Source organism: Diplotaxodon limnothrissa, linkage group LG17 (genome assembly GCF_057381915.1).
Source record: "Diplotaxodon limnothrissa isolate DT_005_m linkage group LG17, D_limnothrissa_male_GT1.1, whole genome shotgun sequence".
NCBI classification, from domain to species: Eukaryota; Metazoa; Chordata; class Actinopteri; order Cichliformes; family Cichlidae; genus Diplotaxodon; species Diplotaxodon limnothrissa.
The window spans coordinates 7219265-7241562 of NC_140612.1; the positions used below are offsets into that span (position 1 = coordinate 7219265).

The 22298-nt window shown below is 38.9% G+C and overlaps 1 protein-coding gene across 1 annotated transcript; it reads left to right on the plus strand.

The window, feature by feature from the left end:
* Window positions 1-2776: 2776 nt before the first annotated feature.
* alg6 (ALG6 alpha-1,3-glucosyltransferase) lies at window positions 2777-21874 on the plus strand. Its single transcript, XM_085376329.1, has 14 exons — window positions 2777-2858; window positions 3096-3180; window positions 3471-3560; window positions 3785-3873; window positions 4088-4170; window positions 4558-4622; window positions 5913-6098; window positions 8345-8480; window positions 11571-11656; window positions 13039-13123; window positions 13315-13385; window positions 14465-14533; window positions 18842-19034; window positions 21677-21874. The coding sequence occupies exons 1-14, from the start codon at window positions 2777-2779 to the stop codon at window positions 21872-21874; spliced, it is 1518 nt and encodes a 505-aa protein (XP_085232455.1).
* Window positions 21875-22298: the final 424 nt, after the last annotated feature.

A 22298-nucleotide genomic window follows, 5' to 3' on the forward strand; every position in this document is an offset into this window, starting at 1 on the left:
TACTTGGATCTCTTTTGTGTTAGACATACGTTTGTGCTGTCCTGTGTGAAGAAAAAAAAACGTAAAAGGTGGTGGTGGTGGTGGTGGTGGGGGGGAATCTGAAGACCTATACACAGAAAACTGAAAGAGAGAAATTATCACTGCCCGTTGAAGTTGCTACAACTCTTAAGTTCAAAGTGCGTGAGGTAGATTAAGAAGGAATATTTTATAGAGAAATTGAATTAATATCCAACATAATGCACTTTATTTTTCACAGTACAACCTTTAAAACCAAAAACTTTCAATTACTGATGTTACACTATGCTGCTTATGCGTGATCAATATTAGCTGCTAGAGCAGTGTATAGTCATCTGTAACTCTGTATGAGTTTTAGCTTTCAGGTTTGGGACTCAAGCCCATGCACAAACTGTGGGATGCTAAAGTAAAACAAAAACATCCTGTAGCAGGTTGGGAAATGACATCACTGCAAACAATGATGCATGAAAAATAGTTCAATTTGTCCATTCACTGAAACCCAAGTAAACAGTTGCACAGGAATATATAATAGTGATTTGTCCACTTGCACTGAGGCTTGTTAGAGCTCATGAGCCCATTTAAATCCTCCTTTCTGTCCCACCGAAAGGCAAAAATGGCTGTTGAACTTCATTTGCATTTAGTTTTTATCTGTCTTGTCCAAGTACACAAATTTAGTGTTTAAGAGTGTAATGATGCTGCAATCTCAGAAGCCAAAATTCCACATTTTGCAGGACCCTATGAGGGTGGATGTGTCTTTAACATACCAGAGAAGTCTCTGATCCATGCAGAACATTAAACATCTGGGTGATGATATTGTTCAAAGTAAGCTGTTAAAGTGCAAACCATGACCTTTGTTTCAGAGAGTGACTGCCAAGTATAACTGAAAGACTGAACCAGACTGATACAACACCCCTCTGGACGTAGGCTTTCAAAGCCTAGCACAGAATTGAAATGCTATTAAGTGTACACAAATAGTGCAGGATTTTTCCAAATGGCAATTAATTATGCACTCAAGAATGAATCTGAAAAGGTGCAGGACTTCTTTATCATCACAATTCCCAAATAAGACATAATAGGAGAAATCTCTATGAAGTTCTGGATTTGTTGATCCGGCTTGACTTGCTGTAGCAAACATGACTGTTGACATGATAGACTTTAGTGACATTGGGAAGCAAGGCCTAGGCCTTTAATAATAACTAGGTCATCCTGCACCACAAGCTATAGCCTTCTCCTGGGCGGAGATTACAGACAGTAAATGTAGGTACAGCAGTTGCTGAATATTTAAAAAGGCATAGAGATGAAGCAATAAATGACAAAGTAAAGCTGGCGTGGCTGGGCATTAATAACTAATGGGTACCAGTGAGTTATAGGCTGCTGCTGTTGTAATGAAAGTGTCATTGCAAATCAGCAGTTGTCCGAGGTTATTATTATTTATGCATAATTGATGCCAGAACCACAAGGAACATGTCTCATCCAACAAACCCTAACACCTTGAGAACAAAGATGATGGTGTCAACAAAAGAAAAGGTCACAAAGAGAAAGACGCCCTCTGGCTTGGATTTAGCCTACAGTGTGCAGGGAAGACAAGGTAAGGATGTGATACCCATATCTACATCTGTGTACAGAAGATTAACACAAACTAATACACTAGTTAGACTGTCGCCCCTCTGCTGCTGATTATATAGTGGATTTTTCTCTGTCACTTTGATATAAATTTTGTGAAATCAGCTGTTCCTGAGCTATTTGCAAAGACTTAGAATTAAGCATTTGTTATGACAGCAACAATTTCCAGTTTGGCATGGATGCTTGCTTCTTTAATGTCCAAACTTATTGATTCCATGTGCATCCATTTTATCTGCCAATTTGTTTGTTCTGCTTCCACGTACCTCCAAATTTGCAGAAAACAACTAAATATATTATAAACTGTATAGTATTATTATGTTTTTGCTTTCTTGGATATAATTTGAGATTTCAAAAATGTTTCATAGTCATATTTATATTGATAAGAAATTTTAAAATGTTTTTCATTATAAATGTAATCATGTTATGTGGATATTGTAGACTATTGGAATTGACAAATTCATATTCCTGATTATGATTGTTATGAATCAGCTGTATTGGATAATGGACACATCTAAAACCTGCAGGACACCAGCACTGGAGGCCTGGAGTTGCCTAATGCCTATGCAGTCAGCCTCGCCCCCCCAACCCATGTTATTAAGCAATCTTAGGAGTGTTCATTTATTACCAGGCGGCCTCTAACCTCCAAATTCAGCATCAGCTGCAAAAAAAAAGAAGCGAAAATACGGAAGAAATAAATCTTTAATAATGCATAATACCCATCATAAATCTTTTTTCAGAGATGCCTTCACTGTGCCTGGGAAATTTAGAATACATTATTCGACTTGTAACTTCTAACAAGTGAGCACAAACTGTGAGAGTAATATACCAAAAAAACTTCCTGTCACGTGTTAAAAAAAGGTCTTGGATGATCTGAAACTGGATTATTAAAACGCGTTTGATTACTGCAACAACTGAACGAATGATCGACAAAAGTGAAGATGTCAATTATTTCCATAGTATTCATGAACGCATCATAACTGTCGGTCGCAACGTCAGAAATCCAGCGACCAATGAGTAGTTGAAACGAAGACTTGGTGAGTGACGTATACAGGAAGCGAAACAGATTTCAAAAGTGTTTCAATGTACCGATTTTTATTGTTTATTTCTTCCACAAATCCTCATTTTACCGAGTAAAGCTATGCAGACGTGGAGTCTCGTATCAATTTGCGTGTTGCTTTCCATTATTGCGAGATGGGGAGTTTCGCTAAATTCATATTCAGGTAGGAAAATTGTGGAGGTCGGCGTTTAAACACTACTTTCCCTTGGTACAGTGCTGTTTATACTAGTCAAAACAATGCTTTCAAATTGTTTTAACCGTATCAGAGTGACTCTTTCGGTAGTTAGCGTCCACTCAGTGATTTAAAAACGTGTTAGCGCGGGTGTGTTGTGTGGTGGCCATTCGTTCATGATGCAAGCTTCATAGTATTCACACTAACGGCTCAATGATTTTCCACCAGGGGCGGGGAAACCTCCCATGTTCGGCGATTATGAAGCTCAGAGGCACTGGCAAGAAGTGACCTACAACCTCCCCATTCAGGAATGGTCAGTCTAGCACCTCCCGGTGTTTATTCACAGGACCTGTTTGTAGTAACTGGGTCTTATTACAGGTCATGGATTTGAGAAATGTACTGTGACACTCAAGACGCACATTACTGACATGTGCTGTTCCTGCTCTTGTGTCCAGCTTACAAGTTTGAGATGGATTGATGTGCGAAACATTAAATACGGATAACATCAACAACAGTTTTTCCTATATACAGTACACGCTACATTGCTTATGTAGTATGAAACAGTTTTGTTGATGAAACTATGTGATCTTTCTGCTCCCCCAGGTACTTCAATACTACAAACAATGACTTGAACTACTGGGGTCTTGACTATCCTCCCCTCACTGCTTACCACAGCTGGATCTGTGCTTATCTGTAAGCCATTTGGATTATTTAAAAAGGATCTTTCACATAATATTTGAATGTTAATTTAGGAGAGAGACAGAACAAGAGTGAGCATACCATGGGAGAAATGTTAAGGTATAGTGATGTAATAACACAGCTGCCCACTTTTAGGAACCAATAAAGTTAAGTATTTGTACATTTTCTGTAAGGAAAAAGAAAAAAAAATCAAAATACATGCTTTGTTGTTTCTGCAGAGCCAAAACAATAAACCCTGAATGGGTGGAACTCCACAAGTCCAGAGGTTATGAAAGTACACAGCACAAGCTATTCATGAGAACTACAGGTACTGTAACTATGAGAGGTGAAAGAAAAAGAAAAGCATTCATAATCCATGTCTACTTCATATTTACAGCAATGTTTGTGGTTATACCTGCTTAGATATTATGCCCAAATCACTGTAATCATTCACATCATTGTATACCCATGGACCTTTTCTGTTACTTTGTATAACGTAAATTTGAGATCATGCAGTCTGTATTTTTTTCTTTTTGTTTCAGTGTTAGTTGCAGATTTGTTGATATACATCCCTGCGGTGGTTTTATACTGTTTATACCTGACTGATGGATCCTCTAAGAAAAAGGTCAGAGACGAGCTGAGCATGAAATGATTAGTTTTCAGTTAAAGACCCAGACCAGCCCATTTTCTCTCAGTCTGGGAACCCACCCTTATTAAAACAGATTACAGCACTAGACCTCCAAATTGGGAAATTATGGCGTCATTATTGTAAGTTAATCTGGTTATATGATGTTATTACATTTCCAAGAAGTTATTACAGTTCAGCTGGTCTTCATACATTTACAGTGCAGTCAATTTGAAGGGATCATTTCTAATGTTTTGACGGTGTCTTATGTTATCAAACAGTGAAAGAGGAATTGTAGTTAAACAAGCTTCTCACAGGATTTGATTTTAAAAGGTTGTGTTTTTACTGCTGCGTTGAATTAAAATGTCTGTCCTTTTCCCTTTTTAGGTTTCCGTTATGTTCTGCTTTCTACTGTACCCAGGATTAATTCTCATTGACTACGGACATTTCCAGTATCCTTTATGCACACGTGCATTCCTATTATAAATTGTATTCTTGTATATTATATGTACCATTAAGGTTGTCCTGAATGTAATTAAATTGAATGTAATATGAAATAATGACCTATAAAGGTATCACACTTGAAAGCTCCAATCATAATAAAGTGTAGTGAGTTATATTTAAATGCACTGCTCTAAAACAGATCAAATCTCAATGGGAAAAAATCATGCTGGATATCTCTAACTGATATGGACTGGGTCATGTGTTAGGAGTGAAATTTGTGCTCCTTGCACAAAGGAGCAGACACTGGCCCTGCTGGTCGGTTAAGGACCTACGGTGCTGTCCAGCTCTCCTAGAGTAACTGCCTGTCTCCTGGAATCTCCTCCATGCTCTTGAGACTGTGCTGGGAGGCAGCAAACCTTATGTCATTGATGTGCTGTCCTGCAGGACTTGGACTACTTGTGCAACCTCTGTAGGGTCCAGGTATCACCTCAGGCTGCGAGTAGTGATACTGTCCCTAGGCACATACAAAAGTAGGGGAAAAAATAATCTCAGTGACCTGTAAAACCTTTCCTGTTTTTGGGGTTGTCTCATTGTTGCCCCTCTAGTGCACCTGTTGTTAATTTCATTAACACTAAAGCAGCTGAATTAACAACCACTCTTCTACTTAACTGACCAGATCAATATCCCAGACGTTTAACTGATTTGATGCTGTACTCTGATTAAAAAGTGTTTCTTTCTTTTTTTTTAACACTGTATATATTTGCAGCATCTTTTGAGTTTAGTTCACTGAGAAACAGAGATTTAAGCATTTAAAATATTTTAACAACATAAAAATATACATTTATTTTACTGACTTACATAACATAACTTTAAAAAAAAAGACAAAAAAAAAACAGCTTGTCCCATGGGGCAGATTTAGCACCACAGCATATCTATGGAAACGCTGAACAGCTGATCCTAGGATGGATGTGGAATTTCTGCATTCTTTATTATTCAGATTTCCTACATACAGTAGGTTCAATAGGATTAAAAACATTTGTTGTTCTGGCTTAAAACAATAGATTTACAAAAACAGTTTGAAGAGATGAAGAGCGCACCAGCTAACCAGGCTGTTATTATTGTTATTCAGCCACTGCCAAATACAACAATGAAAAGCTGACGATGTGCACACTATGCAGCAGAACTGACCTCAGGATCAGCAGCTATTTTCTGGATCGCTTGTTATACATCTGCAACATTAAGTTGTTTAGCTCCAGAAAATTGCCCTTCCAGACCAAAATTAACCTTAACGGTATCAGGTACAACGGAGTGAGCCTGGGTTTTGCCCTGTGGGGGATTCTGGCTTTGGGTCTGGGCTGGGATGTGTTGGGCTCCATGGCTTTCTCTCTGGCTCTCAACTACAAACAGATGGAGCTGTACCATGCTTTGCCTTTCTTCTGTTACCTTCTGGGAAAGTGCATCAAAACGGGCCTGATGGGCCGAGGGTGAGTCTTATTATTTCCTTCCATAGTCCAGATGTTCATCTCCAACCTCACCCACAATTTTAGCACTGATTAGATAATAGTATGATTCTTAGTATGATTCAAGGGTCCAGTTGGGGTCCATTTTTCTTGGCCTTCAGACAATAATTCTGATTGCTACAGTGCCAGACAGGACAGGCAAAAAAAAAAGATAATAGTATGATTCAAATACTGTAAGCTAAAATGATGAGAATGGTTACTTAACAAATCCCAGTGTTGTGCATTAAAGCAATTTCCAATATTTTTAGGTGTTTTCTATGTGTAATACATTTCCTTATGTTGGTAAACAGCCTGTTATCAACAGGATTTTCTGAAAGGGTTACATATAAAATAAAGAAATGTCCTGTTTTGTACGGGTATACTTGTGACTTTTAATTTTTGTACCTGCATTCTAATCAGTCCAGTCTTTTTGGGCCACTTAAAATGTCTCGGTAGAGCTGTGATGTTATTTTTGTTGCAGTATCTGCTGCCCTCTTGGCCAGATCTCTCTTAAAAATATTTAAGGGTGAAACTGGTTTTAGGTTCTATCTTGTAACAAGACTGTTCTTTCTGGCTCAAAATGGCTTGATATCATTAATAAGTGATATGTTTGACAGATCATAGCCCAACAAGTTATTTACAGCAGTTATGGGGAATTGTTTTATGTCAAATATCGTAAATTACTTTTTGGAAGACAATCAATTTTAAGCACAACACTGGTAAGCATTTTAGCGTGCTGGTGGTAACATAAAGTTCACAGTGCTACTATGTGGAAGAAAAGCAACAGCATTTAAAAACAAACAAACAAAAAATCCCAATATTGTTTACTGGGATTGTATTTACGGTGCTTAACAATTTTTTTAGATGTAAGGTTTATGTCATAGCTGCCCAAAATTAACAGTATTGGTAATTACCAAAACATTTTTTTCTCTAGAACATGTGCAAGCCCTTTGGTAAATGGCCTATATTTATATAGCGCTTTACTAGTCCCTAAGGACCCCAAAGCGCTTTACACATCCAGTCATCCACCCATTCACACACACATTAGCCACCCTGGGGCGCACTGACAGAGGCGAGGCTGCCAGACACTGGCGCCGCCGGGCCCTCTGACCACCACCAGTAGGCAACGGGTGAAGTGTCTTGCCCAAGGACACAACGACCGAGACTGTCGGTCTCGGTCGTTGTGACCGCAGAAAAAGCACATTATTGTTTTTTGATTAATATGCCAAATTACACTTACTCATTGACATTACTCACGAGAAAGATAAGTTTCAGTTTTTGAATGTTACACTTGATTAATTTCTAAATTCTTAGAGAAGTTCAAAGTGCCGGCTCAAATTTGGGTATAAAAACCTGTATGTAGTTTGTTGTTTTCCTAATAAGTAGCAATATATTTCTTTTAGTTTTAAACAGGTGATTTAATAAATTTGTTGAGCACTGTACTTTTGTTCATTAAACTTAAAAAGCAATCAAATAAGGTAACACAGAAGACTCTTTGGCTTTCCAGTTTACAGGTGGATCGCGTTTATATATATATGTGTGCATACTTGCCTTTCCCCCACACGCTGCGATCAGTGATGCCCTTCACTAGAGCCGAACACAAAATGTCTCAGGAGGACTTATAGTGATGACTGTGAAATCCTGAATGTTCAACTCTACATTTGTTGCTTGTACTCTGTGATCACTGTGCACATATGTTTCAACAGAATGCCCACACTAGATATGTAATGTCAGTGTATAAGATAGCAGTGTCCTCAGGAGTGTCACGTAATCAGATTGGATGCTGTTACTAGTGTGTCCAGTGTCTGTTTATCTAGTAACAATGTACCAAGGGCATTTAGTAGCAAATGGAGAGCTGGATTAGAAGGCCCGGGGGGAAGATATGTCCAGATGACACTCTGGCCATGCCCAAACTCCTCAGCTATGCCTGTGTGTGCAACTTAACCAGCAGCTTCACAGTTACAGCTGACAAGATATCCTGACCTACACTGAACACTTTCAGCTGATGCATGGCTTTCACTGCATTCCTTAACACAAGGGTCAAAGCCCAAATTTAGGACTTGCACACAGTATGTGTGAACTGTTTTCACAGACAATTTTAAAGTAAATACTAAAGCATCTGGGGGAAAGTGATTATAGGAAGTGGGGAAAGTATTAGTAATTGCTTGTTTTCATTAGTTCATTATTTATGACATATGATTATTTACTCTCCTGGTTGTCTTTTCATGTAGGCTTTTCTTGCTGGTGAGGGTTGGTGTAACAGTGTTGGCGACTTTTGCCCTCTGCTGGTTGCCCTTCCTGGCTGAACCCAGCCAGGCCATGCAGGTGGTCAGGAGGATTTTTCCCGTGGCTCGGGGTCTGTTTGAGGTAACGTGTAGTTCCTTAAATCAAAGGTTTACCAAAAAACCACATCTGACAAACATAATATTAAAAAGAAAACATGTATGCTTTTGTCATAACAACATCTGCATTCTATTTACACTATACCTGCTTCTCTTAAGCAGTGTTACTAGAAATGATAGCATACATTTTCATTGCTATGCAGATGATACCTGACTTTATCTATCCAAGCCAGAACTCACACATTAATTCGTTAAACTGCAGGAACATCTTAAATCCATAAAGATTTCTCTTTATAAATTCAGATAAAACTGAGGTTATTTTACTAAAAATCTTAGAGACTTGGTTTCTAACTAGTGTGGACGGTATTACCTTGGTCTGAATCTTGGAGCTGTTTTTCAGCAGGATATGTCCTTCAATGTGCATACTAAAAAATATTTAGGACTGCTTTCTTGCATTTTTCCAAAAATATCTCTAAAATTCGAAACATCCTGTCACAGAGTGATGCTGAAAACCTACTTTATGCATTTATTAATGGTTGGTTCTAAAAAAAAAAAAATTATCCAAAATAGTATTATTGTAGGGAGGTTACTGTTGTTGTGATTTTGCACTATATAAATAATATAGAGCTGAAACGAATACTAGCCGTGTTAATCTTGAATTGAGTTTTTTAACTGAAAATGGGAAGACAGCAATTATTTTAATCAAGTATAATACAATTCCAAGTACAACCAGTGACATGTAATAAAAAGGGATGTATATGGACTTTAAAAATTTCCATTGTGGGTTAAGCCAGCGTGGGTGCAGTTATGTTTCTGTTTGATCAAAGCAAATTACTGTGATCAATATCAGCAACTTCACATCTTATGATCACTGGTAAACGACTTCTCTTTGGGCTGAGAATTACTGTGAAATGCTGTTTCCTATTAAAGGATTTACTGTTCTACTGTTTCGAGCATTAAGCTGTTACCAATGTTAGAAACAACACACACGGCACTACTCCGCTATTGCACTGGTTCCGTACTCACAGCATGGCGAAATACCCTTCCATCCACTAGCGCTTAGCTGCTTGGAAACAGATACCCTGCAGGATCAAAGAAAACAGTGGAATAAAACTGTGAAAGGTCAGGAGATCAGTTTCACTCTATCTCCGGGAGGTGTTGGGGTTTGGGGTGTACAGTAGGAGGATAGAGATAAATCTCACTAATTTATGACCAGGTTGTTTTCGCCACCTCGTAGCACAGCCATGTTCTAGCCATACGAACCAAGGAGTCTGGTGGACGCAACACTTGAAGGCATATCAGAGCACGTCGGACAGCTGCTTTCACCTACTGACTACATCTTCGGAAAACAGACACATAAGCGTATGTTTGACTGTTTTGCAAGAACAAACGTACATGTTTGATATACCGTGGTCACCCACTTATAGCCTGGTCACTGGAATATGATATTAATTAAAAAAGTAAAGTGATGATGGCGAACAAGAATACTCCGCAGTCAGAGTGATGAAAGCGGCTGAGTTGAAGTAACTGCGTGCGTGTGACTGACAGCTCGGAGGCCAAGCTTTGCGGCTCTCGTTTCTGAAACCCTGTAACCCCCTCTTGTCCCGGTTCCCGAGGTGGAACCCACCATAAGGTGTCACGGATGTGAGAAGTAATTGAAAATTCTGCCGGGGGAGCGGCTGGCATCGAGCACCGCGGCAGTATTTGTTCAACGAAATGGTTCAAACATAATACACAGGGTGTGAGAGACACTATGCTCGCCTGTGACGACAGCACGAAGGGGGCTGCTGGGGGCAAGTTGTCCTGAACTAATTGGGAAATTGTGCACGTAAGCAGACGCCTCGGACAAGGGGACGGGGCGAGAAGGGGCGGTGGGGAAGAAGAGGGCTGGTGACTGGTGGTCCCGGTGGCTTCTGTGAGGGAGCAGTTGTAAGTTTACCCACTGAGCTGCATTCTGGCGTCTCACATTGCTGCCTGCACACAAAAATGGCACCAAATGCTTCTCCCTGTGAAATTCCATGCTAGTTTATAGGTGAAGGGGGCTGCACCGCTCTCGCTCAGCCCACCCTGACATCCATGTGTTGCCTGCTGCACTGCTGTAACAGTTATTTGGAGCAATGAGCCAGAAAGGAATGACAGAGGGATTGGGCTGAGAAAACACAGCACTGGACGGCCCTGTGCTGCTGACTACTTTGCCATTAAGATCGGCACAGCTGTGCAGCCAGCAGCTGTAGAACAAAAGAGAGGGAAGAGGCCAGAAATAGATTTTCTAGATAGAATCACACAGTGAAAACATCCACAGCCTCTGTGATGTGTGATATCATGGCGCACACTGGTGGCTTTGGCCTCGATATCCCTGCACAACTGCTTAAGCACTTAAATCAGCTGAAGCACACACAATGAGCTCCTCATCTGATATCAGCTTTAAACTGCAAGTACTTTTCAGCTGGTATTAAAGAGGAAGCTTCACGCATACCGTGTACTGTATCGTATATATAATTTCAGTCATCTTAGAAATGAGGCACATTATTAACAAAAGTGACACTAATATGAGAAATTGCACGACTTTTGATTAATAATGATAATAGTAAATAATGTAAATGTTTACATGCTTATTTTTTCCATAACTTCCTCTGGATTCAGCCTCCCAAAAATGAGAATTTGCTACTTCTTTTTTGTTTCAGATATATATATATTTTAAATTTTTATAGCCGTATTTTGGATTATAGTTTAAAAACATCCATTCATGCTCGAAATTATGTCTTCACTTTTCCAATGCCTGACATTTATCAGCAAAGCAACAAATCAAAAAGATAACAGCTATTGTCAGAAAATAGAATTCAAAGAAAGTTATTGGCTTAATATATCGACTTCATCAAACTTGATCCCAAAACCCCAAGGTTACAAATAAGCCCCATGCTTTTCCTGACAGGAGAGAAAATGTATGATGGAGGGTTATGAATAAACGTCATCCCACAGAGGAATTTTGTTACACTTTCTGAGAAGGAATAATTTCTTAGAACAATTAATTCTTTGTGTTTCCTGCCATTTTCTATTTGACCAAGGTGTGTGTTTGTGTGTGTGTGTGTGTGTGTGTGTGTGTGTGTGTGTACAGGATAAAGTGGCTAACACATGGTGCAGCCTGAACACCCTGATAAAGATCAGATCCATTTTGTCAGGTGACTCTCAGCTCTACCTCAGGTGATCCCTCTATCTGTTTAACAAGTTTCACTTTATTGTACCCCCCCCCCCCCCCCCCCCCCCCCCCCCACACACACACACACACACACACACACACACACAGTTCCTCTCTCTCTCTCTCTCCCTCTCTCCCTCTGTTTGATTTTTTTCCTCACTCCTTTCATTTCCTGAAAAAACCAAGCTTAAAGACAGTGATCCAGTAGTTGGAAGTAAGGTCATCACTTACATCTCATGAGGAGCTTTTGAACATAAAGTCATTGATCTCTTTGAAAATGTGGTGACAACATTTTAAAACACCCGAGAAATATTGAAAAGACTCAATCGATGTGACGGCGAGGTTTTATTTTTTGTTTGTTTTAGCATAATTATGGATCTTGTGTGCAAATGTAATTCTAATGTAGGTATGAAAGAGAAGCTGATTCTCCGCATACATTAGAAGTTATCTTGACCAAAAGTTGGGGTCCTGTGCAGCCACGCTTAGAAAAACTTTTTGCAACAGTTGCGTCGTGGTGGAGCCTGCTTAAATAACCCAGCACGCTAAATTTAGGAGTCCTGCGTTCGCAGCACGGACACGTTTCTGCCAGACTGCTAAGTCTGGGGATCAAGTTAGACTTCTTTTACTGTCGTGCATTTGAAACAAATGAAAAACACTGCTGTCTTTATGGCGCACAGGGTGGATTGCTAAATGCTCTGCTGTGGGTGTACATAAAATGAATCAGCTGTGTAAAGTCATACAGCTCCATCCAGACAGCAAATGCCCTACACATAGCACACGAGTAGCACACTTGCTTTCATACACAATAAATATCCACTTACAGGTCTGCCATTACTCTTGTGTATATTGTACATGTACACTTCTTTCTGTCTTCTATGATTTGTAGTTTAGTTAGTTGACACCTCAAACTAACTCGCAGCCTGACCTTTCAGCACATTTATACACACTGACTCCAACACGTTTTTTTTCTCACGCTTCTACCCCCAGAAGGTGACAATTGAGGGTTACTGCCTGGTAACCCTCAGCAGGGGCCATTATTTTGGTCCATTACGGCACTGCACACAACTTGGTTACAGATCAGAGGGCTGTCTAAAAAGAACTGTGGCATGAACTGAGAGTTAAATGCTGATATTCATACAGTGCCAATTAATGAAAACAAATCGTGCTGTTTTTATGTATTTTGTTGCCTTGGTAAAATAATGTATTAGGAAAGTCTTCATGAAAAACATTTCCATGCATCCACGTCCACTCAGTTCATAAGACTTGCATACAAACCTTGAAATGTCATGCAAATGCAATTTAGAATAACATTGCCTACATAGCACAGGTGATACTGTTTTGTTTTTTCCTTCAGTAACTTCATCTTCCATCTTCATTTGTTTTTCAGTCTTGCCTGCACTCTCCTGGCGGTTCTACCTTCCTGTATCAGGCTATTAACAAAACCAACCTTCTGGCACTTTAAACTGGCTTTGGTGAGTGTTTTTGGCATTCAGCATTTTTAAGCCAGTGAGGTTTATCATACATAAGTATCATATTTAATTTAACAAACCCAGTTTCTTTTTTGAGAAGACGATCTCGAATATGTTTCTCTTCCTTCCCTTTGTAATAAAAAGTGTAATATTAAATATAGCAGTTTTACTGATAGCCCCAATGTCACTTTAAGGTCAATTCATCCCTGGCGTTCTTCCTCTTCTCCTTTCAAGTCCATGAGAAGTCCATCCTTTTGGCTGCCTTGTAAGTACAAAGAAGATAATTGTAACTTCTTGAGGTTTGTCTCATTGAGTGACAAATGTAAATGGTACTTTCTCTGTCTTGTAGCGATATCTGAAATATTCATGAGTATAGATTTAATTTCTACTCACAAAGGAGCCATTCGCCTTGTCAAATCTCAGATTATGTCGTACAGAATTCTAATGGTTTCAAATCATGTTCGCTTTGTAAAAATGACGTCATCCTCCTGCTGTACCCCCAGATTTCTTTTTAAGTACCGAGAAGTTATTCACCTCTGTCAACACAGATAGGAACCCTGCTTCCACTGCCATGATTTGTGCTGTGTCAGAGCTGGGTCATATTTAACAGGGTGAAAGCAGCACTAAAAGAAGTGAGGTGTGTGTGTGCGTGCGTGCTTCATTATCATTTACCTCCATATGTAGAAAGCTGTAGGTGGGGTGAAAAGCCTGGGATAGATTTGACAGCGAGGGATTTGGTTCCTAGATCTGGGCTCATCTATTAATCTAGATTAGGGTAGATTGTTGCTTTATTAACTATTGAGTTATATCTCCCACCTGTCCTCCTGAATCAATCAGTAATACATGTCCAGGGATTAGGAAAGAATGGTAGGCGGCAGCTCGGGGTGTTGTTTGCGCAGGATCAATTATTGGGCTGTAACAGGATCACCGAAGAGCACTGACTGTAATTATGGGATCGGGGACTGATGGAAAGTGCCCCCCTTTGAGCAGAGTGTACAACTTGCACTGAAGCGAGCTAGCAAGTTCAATTAGCAACAGGCTTAAACGCATATGAACACAGATGCATGTGCATGTGACGCATGCGGTCATAAATGTATCATTGCAACTTCTTGGCAAAACATTGGCAGTTCTTCAAATGAAAATAGAAAACTTAGCTAAAGTGTAAAAGATGTATTCTCGAATAAAATAATGTGGTACAGCAAAGACTGACTGACTTGTAAATACTTGTAAGTGGATGTTTGATCAGCTCAGTAGCTTTAATATTCTTTTCACTCTAGTCTTGTCTAATCGCAAAAGTCACGGCAGTCTATTTAATATTGAGTTCATCTGAATTTCTTTTTCTAGGCCTGCCTGTCTCCTGCTGAATGACCTCCCCTTGATGGCCCTTTGGTTCCTACAGGCCTCGACATTCAGGTAAGAAGGAAAGTCTTTTGAAATCACTGACAACACACAAAGGTTGGAAGATTAACATATAAAAACAGGCGATCTGTTGTTAGATTTGTTTCTAAATCTTATTTACTGCAACTTGGATAATGGAATAATAGAGTTATGCAATTATAGTTATTTTTATGATGGGAAAAAGTTCAGCAATTATAATTGCTTTAAAATGTCCCGTTTGATTTGCTTGCGTATAAATCTGGTGTCCGGCTGTTGGGTGCTGTTTCTTGTCATTTCTTTTACTTTGTTTTCTATCTCTTATTTAATGAGAAACATACAAAAATTAACCTGAAAAGTTAAATGGTGTGCTGTGTGGGTTGGAGCTAAGCACCATGAATGAAAAACACAAGTAGTGCTGCAAATGCTCCATCTAACTTTCACCAGCTGTTGTTAAATTCTTCCGGCAGCACTAATTGTTGTGCGTGTGGTTTAGTATAAGGATATCTGGGGATTACACTGCATAGTCTGCATGCCTGCTGTCTAAGTGTGTGTTGTGTAGGGACAGGAGGTCATTCTGTAGCTGCTCCCCTGTACAGTCTGCCTTGGACTTTCACATTATCTGCATCCTCTCCAGACTAATTTAAAAAAGAAAAAAAAATACATCTTTTGTTAGCAGAACTGGCTGAATGGATGGTCAAGCATGACCACTTTACGGCCACTGAATGCAGCCAGTCAGTGTAAATGGAGGAAGTGTTAAACATTTATCTACTGAATAGAAGTTTTTTTGTTTGAGTCCAAATCTGAATAAGTAGTTTTTTGTCTGGGGAAAGGTTTTTATAAGCTGGGGCGTTGTGTGATTCACTGTGAGTCAACTGTTGTTCTTGCCCATGCTCCTCTACTAAACTAAGATAAGCTCCTCGTGAATTACAGAGCCATCTCTCCCTGGGAGATGCATGCACATACAGGCCTGCAGGATAAAAACTGTTTGACTTACTGCACTTAACAAACTTTGCACTCAACTTAATGATGTTGATGGGTATGAAACTCTGTCGTGCTCTCCATCAGCTGTAGGATCAAACTTGATTTATTTTCTAACAATCATTTAAAAATCTGATATTGTCCCTTTTCTTTTCAGTTCAGTTTAATTTAATTTAATTTAATTGCATTTTATTTCTATAGCACCAAATTTACGAGAACAGTTGCTTTGAATTGTAAGGTCACCATAATACAGAGAAAACCCCAAGACTCAGATGAACGCTACGAGCAAGCGCTTGGTGACTGTGGGAAGGAAAAGCTCCCTTTTAACAGGAAGAAACCTCCAGCAGAACCAGGCTCAGGGAGGGCCAAGCATCTGCCACGACTGGTTCGGGGTGAGAGGAGGAAGACGTCCTGTCTTCCTCCTCTGATACACACATTTATACACTGTGTGTATAAATGTCCAGCTGTACCTTGCATGTAAAGGCAATAGCTATAATATCTTCATGATATAAGAATCACGTGTGATTCTTGCTTTTGGGGCTATATTACATTGAACTAACCAAAGACATCAGCGTGAGTTCATGCCCATCCTCAGAACTTTTCTGTCTTTATACAGGTGCAAATATTTTTGTTTGTAGAGATACAAAGATGCCAAGAATGAAAAAGAATGTGAGACTTGGGGGTGCTTTTAATAATAATAATGGATTGGATTTATATAGCGCTTTTCAAGGCACCCAAAGCGCTTTACAATTGATTGATTGATTGATTGAATCTTTATTTTGAACATGTTGAAAAAGTATAAAAAAAAAAAATAGAATTAAAAGAGACAAATGAACAAAGCAAACAAAAGGAAAACGAGCAACCACAACTCCAAATAACGTCCATGTTCAAAAAGGAGCAGGAAGAAGCATAAGCTTATTTAATCCCACCCCTTTTCCACTATCTAGTATCAATAGACTACAGAAATACCTCCTTGTAATTACATTATATGTTATGTGTAATTTTTTTTTTTTTTTTTTTTTTAATATATACACATATATGTTTCTATCTATCCATACCTACGTATATACACACATACGCACATATACACATTTTCAATAACCCCATTAACACCTGAAGGATACACAACCTACAATTTTATATATATTTAATATATATATATATATATATATATATATATATATATATATATATATATTATATATATATACATATACATACATACATACACACATACATACACACACATACACATATATATATATATATATATATATATATATATACACATATACATATACACACATATATATATATACATACATACATACATACATATACACATACATATATACCCATACCAACAAACCCGTGCATGCGCACACACATGAAAATATTAGACAAGAACACCCTATCAAATCTCTACCTTTTCCCTGTACCCTGTAAAAACCATATCCTTAAACCGCTTTTTAAACTGCGCCATGCTTGGACATTGCTTCATATCTTTACTTAGTCTGTTCCACAGCTTCACTCCACACACAGAGATGCAAAAACTTTTTAATGTTGTACGGATACGAGGATGTTTTAAATTTAATTCCCCCCTCAAATTGTATCCCCGTTCCCTTTTAGAAAACATTTTTAGAATATTGTCAGGAAGCAGGTTATTTATTGCTTTATATATAATTTGTGCTGTGAGAAAATGAACCAGATCTGTGAATTTTAGAATTTTTGATTTTAAGAATAGTGGATTTGTATGATCTCTGTAACCAGTTTTATGGATTATCCTTATGGCCCTTTTTTGTAATATAAAGATTGATGATAGCGAACATTTGTAAGTATTGCCCCAAACCTCTGCACAGTAATTCAAATACGGTGCAATCAGGGAACAATAGAGAATGTGGAGTGATTTGTGGTCCAGAATGTGTTTTACTTTACTCAAGATTGAGACACTTCTTGAAATTTTGTTATGTATATGATTTATATGAGACTTCCAGTTTAATTTATCATCTATAATCACACCAAGAAACTTATGTTCAAGTACTCTTTCAATTTCCACACCATCTACATGAATCTGCACTTGTGCATTTCTAAGGGAATTCCCAAATAAGATAATTTTAGTTTTACATAGATTTAGCGATAGTTTGTTCCTGTTAAACCATTTTTTAATTTTGCACATTTCTGAAGTAATTGTATCCAGCAGCTCCTTTAGATTCCCCCCAGAACAAAAAATATTTGTGTCATCTGCAAATAATACTAATTTTAATATATCAGATGCCTTACAAATATCATTTATATAAATAATAAATAATTTTGGACCCAGTACAGAGCCTTGTGGAACACCACAAGCAATGTCCAAGCATGATGAGGAATGGACACCCAGCTTCACAAATTGTTTCCGGTCACTTAAATAATTTTTCACCCATTGCAGTACAACCCCCCTAATCCCATACCGTTCCAGTTTATTAATTAATATGTCATGATTGATTGTGTCGAATGCTTTCTTGAGATCCAGAAATACTCCAGCTGCATACTGTTTCTGATCTATAGCATTCGTAATCTCCTCAATTGATTCGATTAATGCCAGAGATGTTGATCTTTTTGATCTGAATCCATATTGACTGTCAGAGAGTAATTTATATTTATCTAAGAATTTGTCTAATCGTTTATTAAACAGGTTTTCTAGGATTTTGGAGAATTGTGGTAGTAAAGAAACAGGCCTGTAATTTGTGAAGTGGCGTCTATCCCCGGTTTTATACAGCGGCACAACTTTAGCTATTTTCATTTTGTTTGGCACTTTTCCCGTCTGAAATGATAAGTTGCAAATATATGTTAGAGGTCCTACAATTCCTTCAATGACCTTCTTGACGATTTTCATGTCAATATCAATTACAATGCCACTATTCATTCACTCTCACATTCACACACTGGTGGAGGCAAGCTACGGTTGTAGCCACAGCTGCCCTGGGGCAGACTGACAGAAGCGAGGCTGCCATATCGCGCCATCGGCCCCTCTGGCCAACACCAGTAGGCGGTAGGGTAAAGTGTAAACGACCAGGACAGAGAGCCCGGGGATCAAACCGGCGACCTTCCGGTTACAGATGCGCTTCCCAACCCCCTGAGCCACGGTCGCCCCGTGGTGCTCTTCACTTTGTATTCGTGTATTGGAACAGGACCATCCAGAGACTTGATGCTCATTTTGGTCTGAACTACACACCTGTGAATTTTCATAGCTATATTTTGCTATTGCTATGTGTGCAGTAGGTCCTGCTACAGTAGTTGAAACTGATTCTGCCATGACAACAGACAGACAGGCTTAAAATGTAATAAAATCTGCTATGCTTGTCCTTTTCCTGTCTCTGTGTGCAGCATGCTTCCTTTGTTCCTGAAGGACGGCCTGCTGGTGCCCTACATTGTGACCTCTTTGGGCTTCCTCTTCTTCAGCATTTATTTACTGTCTGCACTGGATCACTGTTCAGAGGATAAACTGAGACTGGGAGCTTACAACAAGCTGTTTTATTGGGTACTGAAGATGGACCTGGCCTTTATAGTGAGATGGAAGGTCAGTATTGAAGTGCTGTTATAATAATTTACATTATAGTTCCAAATATTCACTGATTTGTTTGTTTGCACATCAAAAGAAACCATGCATATATGAAATCTTGTAACTGTTTCACATTTACTCAAGAACTGTACTTGAGTACACTTAGGGGTTCTTCCAGTGTAAGGCCTTATTTAGATGGCCCCTGTAGGGAATCTTTGTAAAGCCTGTGAAGCAGTCTACAATGTAACCGACATCGTTGCCAGCATTTATGTTTGTGCAATGTGACGTGTTAATTAGCATGTGAGCGTGTCCAGTCCATTTGTTTCAACAGAAAGAAATGAACTGCTGGATCCTGAGTCCTGGGTCCTGACTTTTTGTTATGGCCATTTTTTTTCATAGGTAGACATATTTTTCTTTCAGGTTTTTCCATTTCTTTCTACATTCCCTCACATCTATGGCGACAGTCCTTATTCCTTATATTGAGACGATGATTGTTATGCTTTCGCTAATTTTTTAAAAAACTGCGTATGCGAAAATGCACTGGAGGAATTGATCGTACTGAACAGGTCAATCAAAATAGTTGCCTGCTCCATCGACGTGACGTGTAGTTACATTTCCATATCAGGTGCATGTCAGGTTACACTGAGGGTTTCAGAGCGGTTTGCAGTAACGTAGCTACAGTGCAGATTTCTCACTGAAGATCCCAATAAGATTCTTCAACCTTCTAGTTCACTACATATTTCACACTCACACATTTCAGTTATAGTTACAAATCGCTTGAATGCACGTATTTCATTAAAATATGATTCACTGTTACCAGTTGCACTAAATAGTAGTGTGAAGAATTAAAATCTAGACATTAAATCAAAGTAAATGTCAGTTTGTTAAGTCAAAGAGCATTGATTTTGGCTGTGTGTGGTGCTGTCCCACAGATGGGGTTAACGTTTATAATTATGGCTGCTGTTTTAGTTTGTTGCTACTAAAGGTTATTAAAGGTCATTCAGATTAAATTAGACTTTGACCTAAATACAGATTTCGCACAAGAAAAAGCAGGTAAAACTCCAGCACAACCCAATATGAACAATTTTTCATTAGCTGGATTTAACGCTTTATCTTTTAAGTGTGGTTTCGTTCATGTTGTGTGCTTGCTTATAATAAAGGCTCGGCTTTGCAGTTGGCAAACAAAGACAAAGACATGTTTTCTCTGTTACATAGTGGGTGGAGGATGTACAGATGATACATTTGTAGTAAGAAGAGTGCTGATATCAGGGTCCCAGTAGCACTAGACCTAAATTGCAACTGTGTGAGAAGACATGCCCGACTGTATAAATAAATATCATGTGCTGGTGTAAGCTGTGTAAGCTGTCCAGGGATGAACGCTGCTGCCAACCAAAGAATTATTTATCGCTTATTTAAGTTTCCATAGCGTCTGAAGTGGCTTCTCTGCCGACCCCTTAGCGACAGGGGCACTGGTGGGGTGTCAGAGATTAGGAGAAGGTGTATTTTTATAGCACGTGTCATTAACACAGGTTTGCCTAGATATATTTATTTACACAAGCAGCATAAATAGCGAGCCCCAATGATGGGGATAAGGTTTCATGGGTTTTGGGCGGCTGGGCGGTTGGCAGGCCCGAGGTGCTTCCTGCACCTCACAGACTGATCTTTGGGTCATAAACCGCAAGCAGATAGATGAATGATGTGACGCTCACCATCACATCTGTTTGCAAATCTGTAACGAGATAAAAAGCAGTGACCATACCTTGAAGAAAAAAAATCTAATTTGCTGTAATATGATATTGCAGACCTCGTTTCTTTATAGCACCTCTCAAGTGACTAATTTGATGTCTGTCACTTAGTTATAAATATTCAATGTCATATGAGCTCTATTTTAAATTAAATTACTAGTTTGATGTTATGTGCATAGTTAGTGTTAAGGGTAAAGTCAACAGTTTGTTTATAGCCCGGGGTAATCAGTTTTTACAAGTTTCTAAATGAAAAAATTCATTTAATAACTATTACATTTATTTTAAGAGTTCTCGACATGAAAGATTTTGACTAAAGGCTGTTATTTTGATGAATACAGCTGTAAAAGATATTTGTGTCACAGCAATATATTTTTAAGCCAAGCTCCACAAATGTTTTCCAAACATTTTGATCAGTTCTTAAATTTTTGCTTATCTGCCACAGAGATCCCATCTTTGACCAAAGGCACAAAGTTACACTTGTTTCCTCACATAAGTGTCTTTTGTCCCGTTTCCCGGCCCCCCAACTGGTCCCAACACGTGGCTGCCCCTGCTTGGTTCTGCTGGAGGTTTCTTCCTGTTAAAAGGGAGTTTTTCCTTCCCACTGCCTCCAAATGCTTGCTCACAGAGACTCATCTTTTACTCTAATATTGTAGGGTCTTTACCGTACAATATAAAGGACCTTGAAAGAGGTTTTCAGTGTAAATGAAGGCACTGGCTAAGTAACTAACTTAGTAGGTGAACTTGTTTTGTTAGACTAGCATGAGATGCTTTCTTTTATGTTGTAAAGCAGCACGTAATCCACAGTTTTTTCTGAGCCTCTGTGCTGTTTATTATGATATCAGCATTTTGCATGGTCTTGTAACTCCCAGTCTCATTTCAATGAGCCAACAATCACACTGCCTTTATCTCTTACAGTTCTACATCAGCATTGCAGCCATGGTTGGCCTGAGCATCGCAGCCGCAGTTCTGATCGCTCCGCCCCATCTGCCCGACTTGTTCCCAGTCTTAATATCTACTACAGCTTTCCTGCATTTTTTGGGAACTTTTATACATTTCAACGTGGTTCAGTTCAGTGAGCCTCCCAGCAGAAAGAGCCAGAAGAAGAGCAACTAAGTCACACCACAGGTGAAGGTGTTGATCTGATTTTACACCAGTGAAGTCAACCTTACCCACTGAGGTATATCTGCTTTTAAAGTGCATGAGGCCTTTTACCCATGCCTTTGTGTACAAAATACAAAATAACACAAGTGCTCATTAAAGAGTTGGATAAATGGCATTTCAGAAGAATTGTGACATGAAATGAAAGGAAATTGTGGTATTTTTCAATGTGGACCAATGAATTTAGTGCAATTCAAAGACAAATCTTCCATGTTGTCAAGGTCACGAAATGTATTTTGGCTAAAAATGATATAGGTTCATGTGAAATTAACCTACCTTGTTGAATTATTTGCTCAGACTACTCATAAATTACCAAAAAAATACACAATTCCTGGCTAACCTGGCATTGTATGGCCTATACTGACTTATAGGCCTGTAT